The sequence below is a fragment of the Typha angustifolia genome, chromosome 15 (assembly GCF_048772165.1).
Source record: "Typha angustifolia cultivar Huaian chromosome 15, ASM4877216v1, whole genome shotgun sequence".
NCBI lineage: Eukaryota > Viridiplantae > Streptophyta > Magnoliopsida > Poales > Typhaceae > Typha > Typha angustifolia.
In genome coordinates, this window is record NC_133253.1 from 13,832,217 (window position 1) to 13,850,644 (window position 18,428).

At 36.9% G+C, this 18,428-nt stretch overlaps 2 protein-coding genes across 4 annotated transcripts in view; one reads left to right on the forward strand and one right to left on the reverse strand.

The window, feature by feature from the left end:
- The first annotated feature begins 885 nt into the window (after window positions 1–885).
- LOC140776990 (phosphatidylinositol/phosphatidylcholine transfer protein SFH12-like) lies at window positions 886–4,518 on the forward strand. The gene is made up of 13 exons (XM_073120889.1): window positions 886–1,025; window positions 1,145–1,244; window positions 1,536–1,802; window positions 1,996–2,073; window positions 2,179–2,280; window positions 2,358–2,407; window positions 2,525–2,618; window positions 2,759–2,857; window positions 2,958–3,086; window positions 3,400–3,526; window positions 3,607–4,004; window positions 4,225–4,296; window positions 4,501–4,518. Exons 1-13 carry the CDS (start codon window positions 901–903, stop codon window positions 4,516–4,518), a joined length of 1,659 nt encoding a protein of 552 aa, XP_072976990.1. The 5' UTR covers window positions 886–900.
- A 406-nt stretch (window positions 4,519–4,924) lies between these two features.
- The window catches only part of LOC140777803 (phosphatidylinositol/phosphatidylcholine transfer protein SFH8-like), a 42,614-nt gene continuing 29,110 nt past the window's right edge, over window positions 4,925–18,428 (reverse strand). For 2 of the 3 annotated variants that reach the window (XM_073122156.1, XM_073122157.1), the window contains exons 12-15: window positions 10,693–10,828; window positions 6,056–6,456; window positions 5,573–5,647; window positions 4,925–5,485 (exon numbers count right to left, since the gene is read on the reverse strand). In XM_073122156.1, coding sequence (XP_072978257.1) covers window positions 5,465–5,485; window positions 5,573–5,647; window positions 6,056–6,456; window positions 10,693–10,828 — 633 coding nt within the window. In that variant the 3' untranslated portion in view covers window positions 4,925–5,464. The remainder of the gene's footprint in view (window positions 5,486–5,572; window positions 5,648–6,055; window positions 6,457–10,692; window positions 10,829–18,428) is intronic. The other variant, XM_073122158.1, reaches the window with a different exon arrangement.

Here is an 18,428-nt window from a genome sequence, read left to right on the forward strand (position 1 = left end):
GCAGTCAAAATAGTTATGAATTCTAGAGCTCTATGGTCTTACCTTAATTATTACGTTTTAGGATCCTCTTTTATACTCTAGAAATCTTGAACACTTTTTTTTTCTCTCTTTTTATTTTTCATATGAATCATATTTCAGGTATCAAAGAGGTTCCCCTAGCTAGCCTGGTATAATTGATGTGTTCTTGACTCTCCACCCGTTTGTTGTCCTTAATCATGGCCAGCCCGCACAAGCGAAGCATGAACAATGTCTTGTCACTCGAACGATCTACCAAAGGCGGTGAGTCTCTTTTCTCCTAACGATCTACAAAAATAAGGTTCAAGAACAATGTCTTGTCCTTAATCATGGCCAGCCCGCACTAAGCGAAGCATGAACCTTATTTTTGTTGTAAAATCAGAACAGTCATCAACCTTTTTCATTTAAAGTAGAATCAAGCACAATTTAATGAACTTGTCTTCTATATAAACAAGCATTCCGTTGCTTTTAGACATACAAAATATGATATTCACTAATTCTTGGATAAAAAGGTGATGTTATATATATTTGAAACATCATATTACAATGGAGGAACGTGTAACTAAACAAATTTGTTTTGAATGGATTAGTTCTTCATTTCCTAGTAGACATAGGTATATATATGTGCAACATCTCAACAGTGAAGAATGTTGTAGCAAACTCACTGCTTCTTTGGTTTTCGTTTCGTGATTATGTTACCATTTGTATTTATTTCTGGCAGGTCTTGACGGCATTCCAGAAGATAAAAGAGACAGAAGATCTGATGTTGAGAACTCAGAGGATGAGAGGAAAACTAGGATTGGATCCCTGAAGAAGAAGGCAATCAATGCCTCCACAAAGTTCAGGTATTCCTTGACAAAAAGGGGTAGGAGAAGCAGCAAGGTCATGTCTGTCGCCATTGAGGACGTGCACGATGCTGAGGAAATGCAGGCCGTCGATGCATTCCGTCAAATTCTAATACTCGAAGAGCTTCTACCATCAAGACATGATGACTACCATATGATGCTAAGGTGATGATATCATGGCATTCCACTTCAATATACATATAAAATTTAGTGTTCAATTAGATAAGTACTCCATGTATTGCATGTGTTTGACGAATTAATCAAGACCATGTCTACCGTAACAGGTTTCTGAAAGCAAGGAAGTTCGACATTGAGAAAACAAAGCAAATGTGGTCTGATATGCTCCAATGGAGAAAGGAATTCGGTGCAGACACAGTAATGGAGGTTATTGTTCTTGCTCACCTTATTATCTACTTCTAACAACATCTTGCAGCTTAATCAATTTCATGATAAGTTATGGTTCATCTTAAAGTTCTTTTAATTGAATAACTAACTTACTTTTAAGCATCTTAAAGTTCATTTTCAAATAAGTTCTTGAGTAGAGTGAAAGATGTAACTCAGAGGAAGGAAACTATAAAGCATATCAAATTGCAAGTTCAGTTCTTGGTCCTTGCAAATATATCAATCGTGTCATTGTGACTCATTTAGTATCGCTTCCTACTGTTTATTGCTCAGGAATTTGACTTCAAAGAGATTGAAGAGGTCTTGGAGCACTATCCACAAGGTAATCATGGAGTAGATAAGGAAGGCAGGCCTGTTTACATTGAAAGACTTGGACAAATTGACACAAACAAGCTGATGCAAGTTACAACCATGGATCGGTATGTTAAGTATCATGTAAGGGAGTTCGAGAGGACCTTCGCCGTCAAGTTCCCAGCCTGCTCAATTGCAGCCAAAAGGCACATTGATCAAAGCACAACTATTCTTGATGTGCAAGGAGTGGTATGTAGAGTGTTTGCTTCCAATGAGTTTACTTTATCAATCAAAGGCCATATGTTGAAGCTAAACGCATAAGAATCCAACACTCTTAAAGAGTCTGCATAAGGAGCTCTTTGTAAAAATAAGATGATCTTTTCCTTGAAGTTTTACTTTTCTTTTCTTCCTTTACATGAATATGATATGGCTATGATCTTAGGGGTACAAAAATTTCAACAAGGCTGCAAGAGAACTAATTGGTCGCCTTCAGAAAATTGACGGCGATAACTATCCTGAGGTACTCATCATCATTTTGACATAAAGAAAAATTTATAGACTCTTCCAATAGGAGTTTAGGCATGAAACATGACATATGAAAAAAAGAGTAAATTGTTCTATCCAGACATTGTGTCGCATGTTCATCATTAATGCCGGTCAGGGATTTAGACTGCTCTGGAACACTGTAAAGTCTTTCCTAGATCCAAAGACCACGGCAAAGATTCACGTAAGCTCTAATCCTTTTTCACTGTCAATATTGTTTCTGATCATAAACTTCCATATTCAATGATAATTTCTTATCAGGTTCTAAGTAATAAGTACCAGAGCAAATTGCTTGAAGTGATTGATGCCAGGTTTTGCTTAAGACTTCACGTTCTACTTGAACATTGATTCATATATGTTAACAAAAAGTTGTCATATAAAAATTGATGGGTGAAACTTATGACACTCATTTCATGAGCTTTTGACAGTGAATTGCCTGAGTTCCTCGGTGGCACTTGCAACTGTGAAGGTGGTTGTCTTCACTCCGACAAAGGCCCATGGAAGGATCCTGAAATTTTGAAGGTTTTTCATTTCCACCTTACTTTAAATTCTTTATTCCTTTATCAAATAAGCTTGTAAGTTTGTCGTAGAGGTTAATGGATGCAAGTTGAAAGTATTAGAAAATTCCATTGCATTAGTACTTAAAATTCTATGATATTTAGATGGTTCAAAATGGGGTGGGGAGATGCGGAAAGCCAAATATGACTCCGTTTGAGGCTGATGAGAAGACTATTTCTGAGGATGAGATATTCTACGCCAAGGTGATACAATTTTCCAACTAGCGTTTACCTTCATTTTTTTCAATTATCGTCGTACGTGCATGTTTAAGCACTAATGAGTAAAACACTCTTTTTTTCTAAGTTAAAGAAGCAGGATCCTTTCCGCGTCGAGACTATTATAGCTACCGATGATTCCAAAATCTTGAGGGGTTTGATTGAGCATCCACATTTGTCGCCCGTTCGGGAGGAATTAGGGTATCCAGAACACCAGGTAATTAGATATGTATTTACTACCATTTAGTTAAAATCCTCTATTAACTGAATAATATCAACTTAATTTTAACCAATCGACCATTACCATTTCATTACAATGCCTATTTTAGCAAAGAAATATAAGTGCACACCACATTAGCTACTAGTTCTATCACCTCGGATATTATATGGACACCTTTAACTTTAAAACTTGATAGTAGAGACACCAATATAATGTGTCATTTATCAATGACAATTGTTTTCGTTACTATCTCTAAGATACTTGATTTCAATCTGAAATAAGAAGATGACACAAAACTAGCATGCAGCAGGTTGCAATGGTTAAGGAGCACATCCCTCCTTTATATTCTTACGACGATTATATTCCGATGATCGACAAGGCCGTAGATGCGAGTTGGAATAAGGCTGTACGAGACGAGAAACTCACGACATCTAAAGGTTCATTTAAAAATCTTCTCATTGTTTTCAGTTTTACATGAAATAACACCTCACACTTGATTGATATCTTTCCCTTGCAGATGCCTATGCTCTAGCAGAAGCTTGCAGGGTATCAAATGGTCTCAGTAATCACATTCTCTCAGGAGTCATGGCCTTCGTCATGGGCATCGCCACTATACTTCGCGTCGGACGTGTTATGCCGAAGAAGAAGATCAGCAATGCGGCAATAGACAGCAGGAGCATTGGCTGCTGCCCAGACACAATGGTTAAAGGACAAATGCAGCAAGGCAAGCTCCCTGAGCCAGCAGTGTGTATTGCTGATTTCTCCGCGGTGGTGAAGCGCCTTGGGGAACTCGAAGAGAAGGTGAACATCCTCAGCATGAAGCCTGCTGAGATGCCATCGGAGAAGGAGGAGATGCTGAAAGCTGCTGTTAGCCGCGTCGATGCTCTAGAAGCTGAGCTTGCATCAACCAAGAAGGTATGTAAGAACATTACTGGATACTCGTCTCAACTATGGTATAATTCTTGTTTGAAAGCATCAGAGTACCTTACTTGAAAATATTGATGTAGATTCCATATAAGTCTGTCTTTTTGCTGCTATTGGGTCAGCTTATGCTATTAGAAAGTGTATATTTTAATGCACAAAGAAACTAGAAGTTCAGATACTGAAGGATGATAACTCCTGTGGTTCTTTGCAGGCTCTTGAGGATGCTCTTGGTCGTCAGGAGGAGCTTCTTGCATACATTGACAAGAAGAAGACGAGCAGGCTGGTAAGTTAACTTTTGAATTTCTATAGATTAGCTTAAATTGTCATACCGGGTGCCAAATTATTCAATAGTAGTTTATTAGGTGATTTTGTTATATTTTCCCATTTACGACTTCAGAGTTTAGTGTTTATCTTGTCTCTCTTTTGCTATTAATTTTCCCCTCTTTTCTAATATCATGAAACTTTTCTACTTTAAAATTGTATGCAGAACCCATTCTGCTGGTAGATAGATAGAGGGAGGACGAAGACCGGTTGTGAATTGAGGGGCAGATTAATAGCAAAAGAGAAGCATATAATATTGGTTGTACTCTCGTATGTTTCTTCTTGGTGTAAATTGGTGCAAGGTTTCAGTGAAAATACTATGATTCCTTGCGATCACATTGTCCCTGCATATATTAATTTATGGATTAAATTCTTTTTTCCTGCTAGTATACCTGCATCCTTTTGCCCGATAGACATCTAGTCGTATTTAAATGATTCATTTAATAAATCGACAAAGAAGACAGTGATGATGGATAAGGTAGGATCAAATCCGGTCAATCTAACCTTAACTCGAGCAACATCTGAGATAGTGATCTCATTTGTAGTTGGAAATCTAACTGATCACAAACTATTATACACATCTAGCAATATCCCAAATACCTGCTGATACTAACTGCAGATTCTTCTCTATAGACAAGTAACATCACAAACACTGATTTTTTGACCAACCTGACCAGTTTTTTATTTTTTTAATCGAAATAGATTGCCCCTCTAATAAGTTTGAGGGCCAATTCATTTCGGTAAAAAAAGCTTGGAACATAGTTTGGTCAAAAACTTCACAAACACTTGCAGGTACTAGCTGTAGATTTTTTATACACAAACTATATTACCTCCCTTTAACATGGCTGAGAGATACAATGTTTGCCAGTGAAAGAACAACACTCATATCTTTGCTACTACATTAGTAAAGATATGAGTGTGAGGAGAACACAAATACTTAGAAACGCAGCAGATGAAGGTGGTCTAAACTTGACGTGTTTGATCAGCTTTATATATCTCACTGAACACTCAAAGATGCTCAGATAACTGTGGTTGAAAATCTGTTGCAGTAATTGCACCTCAAAATCACCTTTCAATGTGAAACACGAACAACAAAGTGAAAAGGTAGAATGGGTCTGTGCACTCTCAGTTCAAAAGCAAGATTTCTTCTTCTGCGAAAGTTTACAATAAAGAACATCCAGTCAAAAGTGCTTTAAAAAAACAAAGATCGAAAGTGCAGGGGAGAGATCTTTACAAACCCGAAATTTAGCCTCCTCTTGGCGGTCAATATATGCAAGAAGTTCTTCTTGTCTGATGAGAGCCTCATGTAAAGCCTGCACGTATGTCATGAAAACCAATACATATTTAGACATGGACTTTTCCATATAAAAATCACCAACAGGGATAAGCAGTGGTCAGTAAATAGACTAGACTTTAAATGCCAGATGGAAAAGAAAAAAAAGGAAAAACCTAATCAAACTAAAGGAAATGGAAAGTGCTACATATATCGTCTACAAATTATCATTGAAATTGTGTCAGCTTAGTTATTGCTGTTGTTTTTTCTTTGAGTGAGTGTAAGTTCAGTTGCTATAATGAAAGATCAACTTGTTGAGAAAAAATTGTCGCAAAATCTTGTTTGATAAACTGTAACATTTTAGCAAAATGGTGGTAGATGTCCAGTGTTTGCCCTAAAATAGGAAACTGACTGCAGTCAAAGGGGTAAATAGGTTGAAAACCTTCACCTTTTTAGTAACAATAAGCTCAGCTTCTAATGCATCAACCCGGCGAACAGCAGCATTAAGCAACTCTTCTTTCTCAGAAGGCATTTCAGATGGTTTTGCTTGAAGAATTTCAACCTTCTCTTCAAGTTCCCCAAGCCTTTTCAACACCAAAGAAAGGAGGTCTGTTTCAGTGAACCCAGGAGTTGGTGAAGGGGGGCGGTATTCTTCTGGCGTAGAGTCCAGATAATATGCAGAAGATTTGTCTTCTAGCTCAGAAATTCTGTCAGGTAATCTCTTTGTCATACGATTAGTGACTGAGCGCAGAACTGTCAGGATGGTAATGAGAAATGCCATAAGCATTGCAATTATTTGAGCAAGAGGACCTTCAGGATGTTTCATTGTATCCGACAAAGGAAAAGCCCCTGGATTAAAAGAAACATGATAAAGAAATTGAATAATCGCACAAAAAGAACTTACTAAACTCATACAACATATATCCATCTTATATTATTTTTCTTATTAACATAATATTCGCATGAGGGCATCACTTGATGTGACCTTTACGCTTTGCATCTAAGAGGTCATGAGAGTCTTAAAATAAACCACTTTAAAAATGAGGTTACAGTGAATACATTTGTCCTTCCCAGGCCCTAAGTAGTAGAGACCTGGGAAGAAGAAAGCCATATAGTAGTGAATCCAGTGTTTTGAATAGCATTTAAGGCAGTCAATGGTCCACCACGTATACACATAAGTGACCCAACAATGCAGCTAGGCCAAAGGCGGTCTTTTGAGGGTCGTGTAGGCGAGGATGGCCCAATTACAGGTAAGCAGGTTGGGTTTAGAGCAAATGTGGGTGTAGTTGGCAGATCCTAGTAGGCGCAAATAAGGGTGTGGGTGTGGAAATGCAAATTTTAGTGGTGTAATTTACAACAATTTGTGCCTACTTGAAGTTTATAGTGTAAAATATTTATCAAAGATTTTTGTCAACAAAAAAGAAAATATTTTCCTTGTATTAAGATATTGGATAAAATACTGGATAGCTTTTAAATCATTTAAACAATTTATGCAAGGGCAAAATGTCATTCTCAAGCCTAAATTCGGTTTTAATCATACTTAGTTATATTTAACTAATGGAATGATATTTTTGAAACGATTTTGGTGGCAATTATTTTGCAGAATGTAGTGGTAATCATGGCCAATGCAGTTGCCTTGGTGGGGAGTATCGCTCACCCTACAAAGGGGGTAGGCGGCAGTAATTTCACAGTTGGACCGAGCAGCAAGCAACAGCTAGCGAGTGAGTGCTCTTCCTCTTTCTCCTCATTTTTCTTCTCTGTCTTCTCTTACATAGGGAACTTTTCTTTCTTTTTCTTTTCTCACCTTTTGCACCCTTTCTTTGGCTGCCAAGTATCACCCACTCACTTTTTTCTCTCCATCACGCCCTCTCTCGTAGCTATCATGCACCCACCCACACTCATAGGCTCATCGTTGGCTGCATGATATATATATATATATATATCGTTGTAAATTACACTATTAAATTTTTTATATACATAATATACTATATTAGTATATAAATCATATATAACTATTTTTATTTTTTCTATATTTTAAAATCTACCTGCCTCAACACTAGGTGGTGGGGTGACTGCCCACCACTCATAGTCGCCTTTCAAAACATGTGTAATTTCTATGTTAATTCATAACTTAAAAGTCTCAAATTCCCAATCCAACATTCCATCTCTTCTTCTCTAACTATACACTCTATTCTCGAAATGTGCACTCTCTTCTCTCAAGGGTGATAAGTGTTCTCTCAACAGTTAGTGATCTATCTCCTCTCTCACACAGTTACAATCTCACATTCTTTGCCTCCATCACCAGCCACCGTCACATTAATACATTATCCACCGATCCCTGATCACCACCACCTTTCCCCTCTCTTTTGCACACCCCCTCCACACACTACCACGATCTAGATCAGGAACGGCTCAACCCGATCCCGATCCAAACTCTCTCTTTCTTCTCACTCTCTTTTTCTCTCTTTCTCTCTTTCTATCGTTCTTCTCACTCTCTCTCTTTCTCTTTCTTTCTCTCTTTTTCTCCTTGTCATATAACTATTATTTTTCTTATGGAAAGATCTAGCTCCGGCAACGCAGATCTAACTTCGACAACGCAAATCTAACTCCAGCGAACTCCGACAAACTGCGATATATAATTTTTTAATTTATTGCTTTATTTCTTTCTTTGCTTTTCTTATTTCTTCCACTCTCTCCCTTTTTCTTCTCTTTTCTTCTTCTTCACTGCACTATGGTTTTTTTTTCTTTTATTTGATTTTCTTCCACTCACTCTTTTTCTAATATCTTCTTCTTTTCAATTTTTACTGCATCATAGTTTATTGTTTTATTTTCTTATTTTTGGTAAAAAAATTTCTAAATTTTTAGAACTTTTCATGCAATTTTAAATAACATATTAAATTTACATAATTACAAAGTCTGATTTGATCCAGGCGACTAATACGGTCGATCCAATCAATACGTATCATTTTTTTGGAATGCCGATTCCGATCCCGATTTTTCAAACATTGCCACTGACCACCTCTCTCTAGCAGACCACATACCCTTATCTCTATCATCTCCTTTCTACGATTTGATTATTTCATATGAATTAGTTATAAAATTATGTGTGATCTGTGATTATTTTCTGAAATTGTGATTTATTGTGTCAAATTGTTAATTAGTATGTCAAACTGTGAAAGACTTTGTGAAGTTGCGATTTGATTATTTCATCTAAATTATTGTGTGATATTTATGTTTGCGTATGTGTTACTAAAAATATGTTGATTAGATTGGTGTATATATCATACCATACATAATTATTTCAATGTGCAGATTATATATGTAGTTTAGATCGGTTTTAGCTTACCTCCTTAAACTTAAAACTTAAGCACTTAACTCCTTCATGATCCAAAGTCTGTAGACCAAATTGCATATGTTAGATTTTCCAAAGGTAACCGTGTTCATCGAAGTCAATATCTCCCGTCGTGAATAAATTGCAAAATGACCAAAAAACCCTATCATTTTCAAATCAATTTCATCTTTACAATTGAATTTCCTTTACGTCTCAGTTAATGATTAACTAACAGTTGCAACTTGGTCTAAACTCTAGGAGTTTAAGTGCTTAAGTTTGAAGCATAGGAGAGTAAGTTGAAATCAAACCAAACCACAGAAGGTAAATTGTAATTTTTCCTACTTTAATATATTAAAATCATGGGTTGAAGTTCCAACTGACCCTAATTTGGATCAACCGAAATGGATTTGATCAATATGGCCAATCCCGATCCTAGTCGACCGAAATGGATCGACTGATACAGCTGATGCATATTGTTACCGCTTATATGCTATGCCATGAGGTGATCACTCGCATACCAATGGCACTTTTCAAAACGTCGGGTGAACCTCAAACTATTTCGTGAGTTTTTCTGACTTCTTCAGTTTATTGGACTTATGGAAAGAAAGGAAGATGAGAAAGCAGTATTTTCTACATCAATGCGTTGGAACCATATTCAAAATATAAGCCTGTATAAAAAATCCTATAACTACTAGGAAAAAGAAAACCTAAAGTGTAATAAGATATTTATGAAATTCGAAGTCAACCACCATGATGAATTACAGCCAAATATCTTTAACCTGGAATATAAGAGTAGGTTCTTACTGCATAGAAGACTAACAGACCAATAAATCTGATCTGTCCTCATATCTCCACAGCAATGAGATGCTAAAGCAATAGTTAATTTCATATGTTGGAAGTAAATTCAATGTTTATCTATGTAGATATGACTCCAAAAATTGCCAGGAAGAGAAAAGCCTAAGTTATATTAGCTGGATAATTCAAAGTTAATCATATCTGTGATGCCCAATATGAGCAAACATCTTCACAAGAATTATAGAGCAGCTTTTTATTGCATATGGGACACTGTTGCAGATGTAGAGATTGGATGTTCACTCAGTCTGTACAACAGTGAGGTACTACTAAAGCAATACAATGAGAAAAAGGAGCAAACATTAGCTACAACTGTGTTAACTATAGGGTTCCGAAAATCGGTATCGAGATCCGGATCGGCGGTCTGAAAAAACGATATGTATCGGCCATATCGGCCGCCTGAATCAAATTAGACTATTTTAATTAAATAAAATTCTAAATATTATTTAAAAATGTTGAGAAATTTTAAAAAATTTTGAAAAACTTATAAGAAAATAAGAAATAATAATTACTCACATATAAAGCCTAAAAATTAAATTTCTCTTCCTCCCTCTCTTCTTTCCTATCCTTCTAACTGTTAGTCTGAGATATCCTACTCTCTCTTTTTATCTTCCCCCCCTCCCCCCCCCCCCCCCTCTCTCTCTCTTTGTAGCTGCTAGCGGCTATGCTAACAGCTACAGCAGTAGTTACTGCTGCAGGGCCGAAACTGGTTTCGGCCCGGATCGGGAACGGCCATAGCCGATCCCACTTAGAATTGGCCGAAACTGGAAACTATGGTTAACTAGTATAACAAAACCAGGCCAGTAAGTATTTATTAATGTGGCTTCTTTAAAATATCAAGGGTACAGAACATGAAGATGATATCTAGTACTAGCTAATTACATAATCACAAATTCACAAACCTTTTGATGGGAAAAGCCTACTGGAAGAAGTTTCTTTCTTCCAGCATGCATCCACAGCCTTGTCAACCATGGGAATACATTCTTCGTACTGAGAAAGGCCTGCTGGAAAGCTAGCTGCCTTGACCATTTTCACCTGCTAGAACATAAATGAACTATAGGTAAATATATTGGGTTTGACAACCTTCTTCATAGTTTGCTCTTTTAATATAGAAAAAGAATTTGCAAAGTCATATAAAGTAGAAGAAATTAAAAAAAAATGTTGACCTATTGTTAGGTTGTCATCAAGCTAATAACAGGTGCATGATTATGAGTTATTAATGAAGTTATGAACCAACAACACCATGTTATTATTTTATCTGGAGCCTAAGAGAAGGGCCTATTTTTAGACTCACACTATTGAAAGAGTAAAGAAGGATTAATACTTAATTTTCTAGCAAAGCTTGTTCAAAAGGTTCAACTATACATGCACCATTTGATAGGGAAGTTTCAATGCATCTGACTTTATCCCTTTACTTGCATGCAAATTCGCTTAAATAGAAAAGATAATAGGTTTCATAAATTCGAAGATAAGCATTATTATATGTACCCAAATGTACAATGAAATATGCCCTCAAATCTTTTGTTACTTGCATCCCAATGTGAACACAGGTAAGAATGTAATTAATAGGTGGTACATGCTCATCAAGCCTTATATTATAGTTTGACTATGTATTAAACTATTAATCCAAGTGATCATAAGCATGTTGGGCAAGTTTTAGGGCACATGAAGTAATACTGCTCTATGATGGAAATTTGGAAGTGAGAATGGGAGAAGAAGGGCGAGAGCATCATAATTTTCAAGATCATGCCTCACTTGCCGCCTAATCAAACTATTAGAGTGATTAACCCATTGCATCATTTATTTCTGCCATATATAAATCTGTTTGAAACAGTTATATTAACAATAATATTGTTCAAACAGTGATGACTAGATCCACTAGATTTGAGTTGCTTACTATCCAACCAAACCTAGAATAAATTCTGTATGACAGACACTAGTCCCAGCTCATAATTCTCCAACTCCACTCTCCTTCAACTACCGTGTAATCAACAAGGTTCAAAATATTGGGATTAGGATTGGCCATCCTAAAAAAGATGTTATCTGCCGTATCAGTCATTTCGGCCACCAATATTGGGTTTTGCTATCAGACTTATTTTTAATTATATACAAATTAAAAAAAAATTATTTTAAAATACAAAAAGGATCTTAAAGTTTTGAAAAAATGACAGAAAAATAAAAAACATAATTGCAAGTCCAAAAAGATCACTCTCTGCTACTCTCTCTCTTCTAGTCCGCTCTTGCTCTCCCTTTCATTCTCTCTGTTGCTGCACAACACAGAGGAAGATAGAAGAGGGAGAGTGAAAGCGAGTGTGAGAGAGAGGTAGGAGTGGGTGTCAGAGAGAAAGAGAAAGGGTGTAGGAGTTGATATCAAGCTTAATTACACAAAATTTAGAAGAAAACAAATCAGGAAAATTTGTAAAATTGAAGCTTAATTGTTGTCAGAGTTGAGTACAAGTACTACATGTTGATCCTAGCTTAATTGCATCTATTGATTAACATTGACAAATAGATACGAATGAGGTTTTCCCAAAAATTCTACACTATTTTTAAAGTGGAAGTAGGAAAATCATCAAATCGGAATCTAACTGTTTAGAATCCAACTAGATCTACTACATATTCATTATTTTTGGTTGAAACTGCAGCCGTAAGTACAAAGTTAGGGCTTTCACATACTTCTGTTCCAATTTTTAAAAGAATAAAAAATGAAATTGGAAAAAATCATCAAATTGCATTCTAACTATCATATTATTTTAGTAGATCTACCGCGAGGGACGATGACTCATATTCCTATTCCTACGCATAGTTGAATGTGTTACACCAATATGTAGGGCTCAAAGACCTTCATTTAACCATTAAAACATATCTTAAGGCCTAGAAAACCCTAAATATCTGAATAAGGGTGTGCCAAAGGCCATGCAATGTGCTAAGGGCTTGTTGAAGTTTCCAACATTTTACATGGTCAAACCATCCTATCTTTTAATCCTCTTTTATCCATTCTGAACTAACCGGGTGATACCCATCGGGTGCTAACATATAAGGACCCAATAAATTGTGAGAATTAATGCTTTTCTCCAAGCAGTTGTAAATTACTCATCATGGAGTCAAGTTTGCATCAAAGTGCAAAGGAGTCAAGAAAAAAAAATCAAAAAGAAGTCAGTGATCTCTTGATTGGCTTTATTGCAGAGCAACAAATGGTCTTTCATATAATGAATATTTGTAAACCCAAAGGGAACCTTTATATTTCTTTGACTCCTTTTTGAATTTGTCCATTCCCTTGTTACAGTAAAGCACTAAAGCAAGCAGTCAAGCAGGAGAGGAAGAAGGTGCAGCCTAGTCTCTGTCCGTGGTGGAGGGATTTACTATTGAATTTCGTTCGAAAAAAGAGCTTTTTGCGACGTCAGGTGATGCTTCATTTAGCTTTGGATGAGAAGTCCCCTTGGTATGTTAATCTGCCAATTGCTGTCGTAGTCTCCCGCGAAAGCGGTAACACAAAAAGCAGTTAAACAGAAAACCACCAAAATAAAGAAAGAGATCGATTCTCGAAATCTCTCATAAAAGGAACGTCGTTTCACTTCCACTTCCTCAATTTGTTTTTCAATTGGAAGTGGTGAATATTGTGGTTGTGAAAGAAAAAGAAATTGAATTTCTACCAACATTATAACAACTACCTATGATGAAACATTGAGAAAAGTTTTCAGCAGGCTTTTAGTTGTAGCCTCAAGCACATAGCAGTCAGAATGAAATGAAGACAAGTCAGGAATAGAAGTTCGTCTTGCTTTCCCTGTTCGAAAATGAGCAACAAACTAGTTGGTAGGTAGACTATTTATCTTCTTTGTTGCACTCTCAACTTGTGCAATAAAAGAACCTAAACTCTTGTAAACATGGGATTTCATCTTTTATATTTCATTCTAACAATTTCGACAAAGTATAAGCTTCAGAAAAGCCTTCTGGACTGATAGTTTATGTCGAAACATAGGCAAATCAAGTAGAAGTAAGCCTTCATTCAACCTCTAACATGAATCCCAATTTCTCTGATGTTTCTATTCCACATTTAGTTATAAAAACAACATCAACATGTTATTTCATAGCCAGTCACTTCTGTGCCACTAGCAATTGTCTGTATCAAGAGACAGGTTGAATGACTGAGAAAAAGGGAACTCGCGGCTCAAGAGGAAGGGGGGATTCACATGCCTGGTTGGAGAGTAGGAAGGAGATTGATTTGAATTGGATTCGGGTTAGACCTGATTTGCCTTGGCGCACAAATTTCACTCAAGTTTAACAAAATTGGATCAAGTTGGAAATTTGCTTAAATCTAAACCAAACCTCCTTGGACACAAACCCTTAATCGCCTCCTACCAGGAGGCAATTAGAAAGGTGCATGCCTCTCTCGCTGCAGTGACATTGTCCTCATCGGAGGAATCTAGATGGGAACTAGAAATGGCACATGCTCGTGGACAAGGGAACAAGATCCCTAAGGAGGTTTGGAAGTTTAGGAAGTACATGACTTCCAAATGGCTCTTCAAGATTCAAAAGAGATCCTGTAGAAAAAGAAAAGGATGATCCCTAAAGCCGAAGTAGACCTGATGAAGTTTGGCGAGGGGCAGAGCAACCTCCAACAGTGCACTGCACAGGTGGAAAGTACTTCCAACTTGTCTTTATGAATATCGTTTATTGGACTGTCGAGGGGCACTGAAACAGGCTACCATAACAGATGCTTAAATCTTGTAAGGAGTCACAAAATTTATGTTATTTTCCTTTCGGAAACTAGGTTTAATGTTTCTAAAGCTAACAACATTGCTCGCAGGATTGGAAAAGATTGGGACTTCACTGAGGTATTTAGTCAAAGCTTGTTTGGTGGACCCAAGATACTGTGGAACTCTGTGGTCCCGATGGCTGTCCTCAAGGCCTCACCACAAGTGATTCATGGTATTATTACATCAAAATCCTACAATTCATCTTGGCTGATATCACTCATATATATATATATATATATATATATATATATATATGCTATCACATCTTATATTCGCAGAAATTTTTAATGAGAACATGGCTGCAGTTACTATCTTAGTGTTGATGATAGAAAAGAGGGTAGACCTTTTCCCTTAAATATAGGTAGTAACGACTTAAGTCTCTGTATTGATCATGCCAATCTTGTGGAACTAGGTTTCTCTGGACCTCCGTTTACTTGGTCTAGTAATCAACCTAATGTGGAGACGGTTTGGTGTAGACTTGATAGAGGCTTCACTAATGCAGTAATGCTAATTGGCTTCATCTGTTCCCTTCAGCTTCCATTTCTCACCTTATTCGATCCGGATCTCATTATGCTCTTGTCTGCATCTCTCGTCTCCCTTGGTCTAAATTTGTGAATAGGCCCTCTAGATTTGAGCATTTTTAGTTTGACTATCTTAAAGTAGAGAATCTTGCTAAACAATCCTTTCTCTTCTACTCTGATTCTTCAAACTCTGCTGATTTGTATGGGAAGCTTGCCACTGTAAGCATGGCCTTTGTAAGCTTGAGAATTGTATAGATGCCCTAAATGCCCCAGATTGTTGATCTTGAAAAACTTGCAACCCTTATTAAAACAAAAGGCATTACCGATCAATCCTTACTTCTGGATTCTGGGGAAAGGATTATGGACTGTGAAGCTATAAGGCATGCTTTTCTCATTTTTGTTCCAACTTATGGACTAATTCTGATTAGTATTGGAAGGGTCTCTCTCCTATACCTTCATGTTGTCATGATGACTTGACTGTGCCCCTTTCTAATGATAAGATTAGATGTGCATGGTGGAGAATACCTCTCGGCAAATCTCCTGGCCCATATGATTATCATATTGAATTTTATAAGAGGTATTGGAACCACATTGATAAGGATTTGTGTCAGTCCCTGAGAGGTTTTCAACTCAATGGCAAACTACCTACCAAGTGGAATGAGGCTTTCATTGTTTGTATCCCTGTGATGCAAAATACTGCTAGTCACTGAATTTCAACCCATTTCTCGGTACAATGTGACATAAAAACTATTAACAAAGCTTCTTGTCTCTAAACTAAAAGCCTATGCTGGCGCAGATCACCACCCCTAAGCAATCTACTTTGGTGGCAAGGTACATAGGGGACAATGTCCTCTTAGCCCATGAGATTCTGCATTCTATTGACTTACTCAAATCATAGAATTTGCCATTTTATGTATGTTGATGACTTGCTCATCATCAGTAAAGTCGTTGCTGCTAGCTGCAAGGTTATTAATGAAGTTTTGAAGATTTATGGGAGTATTACTAATTAGAAGATTAACTGTAGCAAGTCTGCCTTCTATGTCTCTAGTTTAGAGGTGAAAGAGAGTCCGATTAACTCCGGACCCGCTAACCGATCCAGATCGGACCGGATATGGGTGCAAATTTACTACTCATTTTGGATTCGTATAGAAGTTTAGAAAGAAGCTCAGATCCGGATTCGGATACGGTTACACATTACTTAATTGGATCCTGATACTGGATATCCTACCCGTTTACCTACTTATAGATAATGATTTACCCACCTTAACCCTAACCTAACATAGAAGCCTTCATCTACTCTCTCCCCTATTTGATCAGAAAATGGAGCAGCGACATCATTCCTAAGAAACCCCTTCACTGGCATTCACAGCCTCTATCTCTCTCCCTCTTAATCTGCCACCGCCTCTGTCTCTCTAGCTCTTCACTGGCAGCCACCAAGTCCTCCATCCCTCTCGCCGTCTCTCTTTTCATCATCCTTCTAATCCACAAAACCTCCTCTTTCTCAATGTGTGTGTCTTGATGGTTTCTTCTACCTTGATGTTGGAAGTCCAAACAATCAATCTTTGATCTTGTGAATGGCTTGAAGAATCTCTTGGATAAATGTCAGGTTTGTGTTCTTACTTGAATGCTTAGGGCTTTATCTAAGATTGTGATGTCTAATTGTTTTGATGTGCTTGGATTAGGTGGAAGCAAGCCTAAATGCTAAAGCTTTGAGGGACTACATTAAGGAGAAGAAGCTTAAAGCTTCAGGTTTGCTTTCTCTTTCATGTAAATTTGATTGTTTTGAAAATATAATATTCCACCATAATCAAACTCAATTTCCGGAAAATATCCTCTCACAATCTTTTAAAAGTGATCCCCTTCGGAGAACTAGGAGAGGGTATTGATCTTCTTTCCGTTGAATACACCCAATTAATCTTCTTTCATTCCTCATCATTCGTATCTGTTAGCCATTGTCAGCTTGGAGTCATTTTTGAGAAAAAGGATGTTAAAAAAACTTGGCTGATGTGAATCAGAAATTCGTTTTGTATAAGAAAATCACACAGTTGATAAGTGAGAGCTCCTTTTATGATTCACACATTGGTGTTTGATTTAAAAAGAAAAAGGAAGAAGTAGAGTGATCTTATCTACATATGCTAATGTTATGTAAGGTTCTTCTATGTTTTAGAAAGAGATGTTCTCTAATATCAACATGGTAGGAGAAGAAGAGGAAGAACTTGGCAATGGCAATTAGAGCAAGCAAAGGGGCCAAACAAGGGTAATGCCACTTCAAAGGAGATCACTTTTAAAGCTTGTAGACAAGGACTAAAATTTCTTTACTTCTCAATTTTCGATGTTCGGTTTTGTCCACCACTTCATTCCATCTCTGCATCTGTTTGCAGCACATGCACTATAAAAAAGAACACCTCATATCACACAAACCCCCAACTCCACTGTATGAGTAGAATTGAAAAGCATATAGACTATTGAAGGATCCAATTCATATCCGGTTGTCATCCAAATCTGTATTCGATCTATCTCCATATCAGTTTGAGATCCAATCCATATCCATCAACATATGTATCTGTTTTGTTAGGATATTATTGTAAATATTGCTATATGCCTAATATTTGTATCCGAAATTTATATCTGGAGCAAAAATATGGATTTAGATATAAGTTGAGCACTATCCAATTCATTTTCACCCTTGCCCTAGTTAGATTGACCCTACTATATGTACAGATTAAGAATGCTTTAAATATTAGTCATAGTTACATCCTTTCTGGTATTTAGGCACTAATATTCCCCCCTAGAAGCTTAAGGTCAAGAACTGAAGGGAGGTGCTTGAGAAAGTGAACAGTAAATTGACGGGATGAAGAAGGATAACTGTCCCAAGCAAGTAGGTTGCCTCTAATTAACTCTTCTATAAACATCTTATCCAGTTTTAAGTTTAATAACTATGTGCTGCCTATTAGTATTGTTGAGGGTATTGCTAGGAATTCCAAGAATTTATTTTGGGAGAAGAAAACCTCAAAAGGCACACATATGATTAAGTGGAATATTGTCAATTTGTCTAAAGAGAAACGAAGTCTAAATATTCAGAATCTTAGATTAGCTTGCCTTGCTTTTATAAATCCTAAAACCTCCAAAATCTTGAATAGTGCTAACCTTCAGTGGCTTCTGCTCATGAGAAGTATGGCCAATTTAATCTTTGGGTTAACAAGAGATGAAAGATGTCCGAAATGTATAGACATATCCTCAATGCTAGCAAAGTGCTTATGGGTGGTTTTATCAACAATATCAGCAATGATAAGCCTGGCAGTATTTCAAATGATCCTGGGGTATTTTTTGTCTGCCTCTTTCCCTTAATAAACAAGCAGC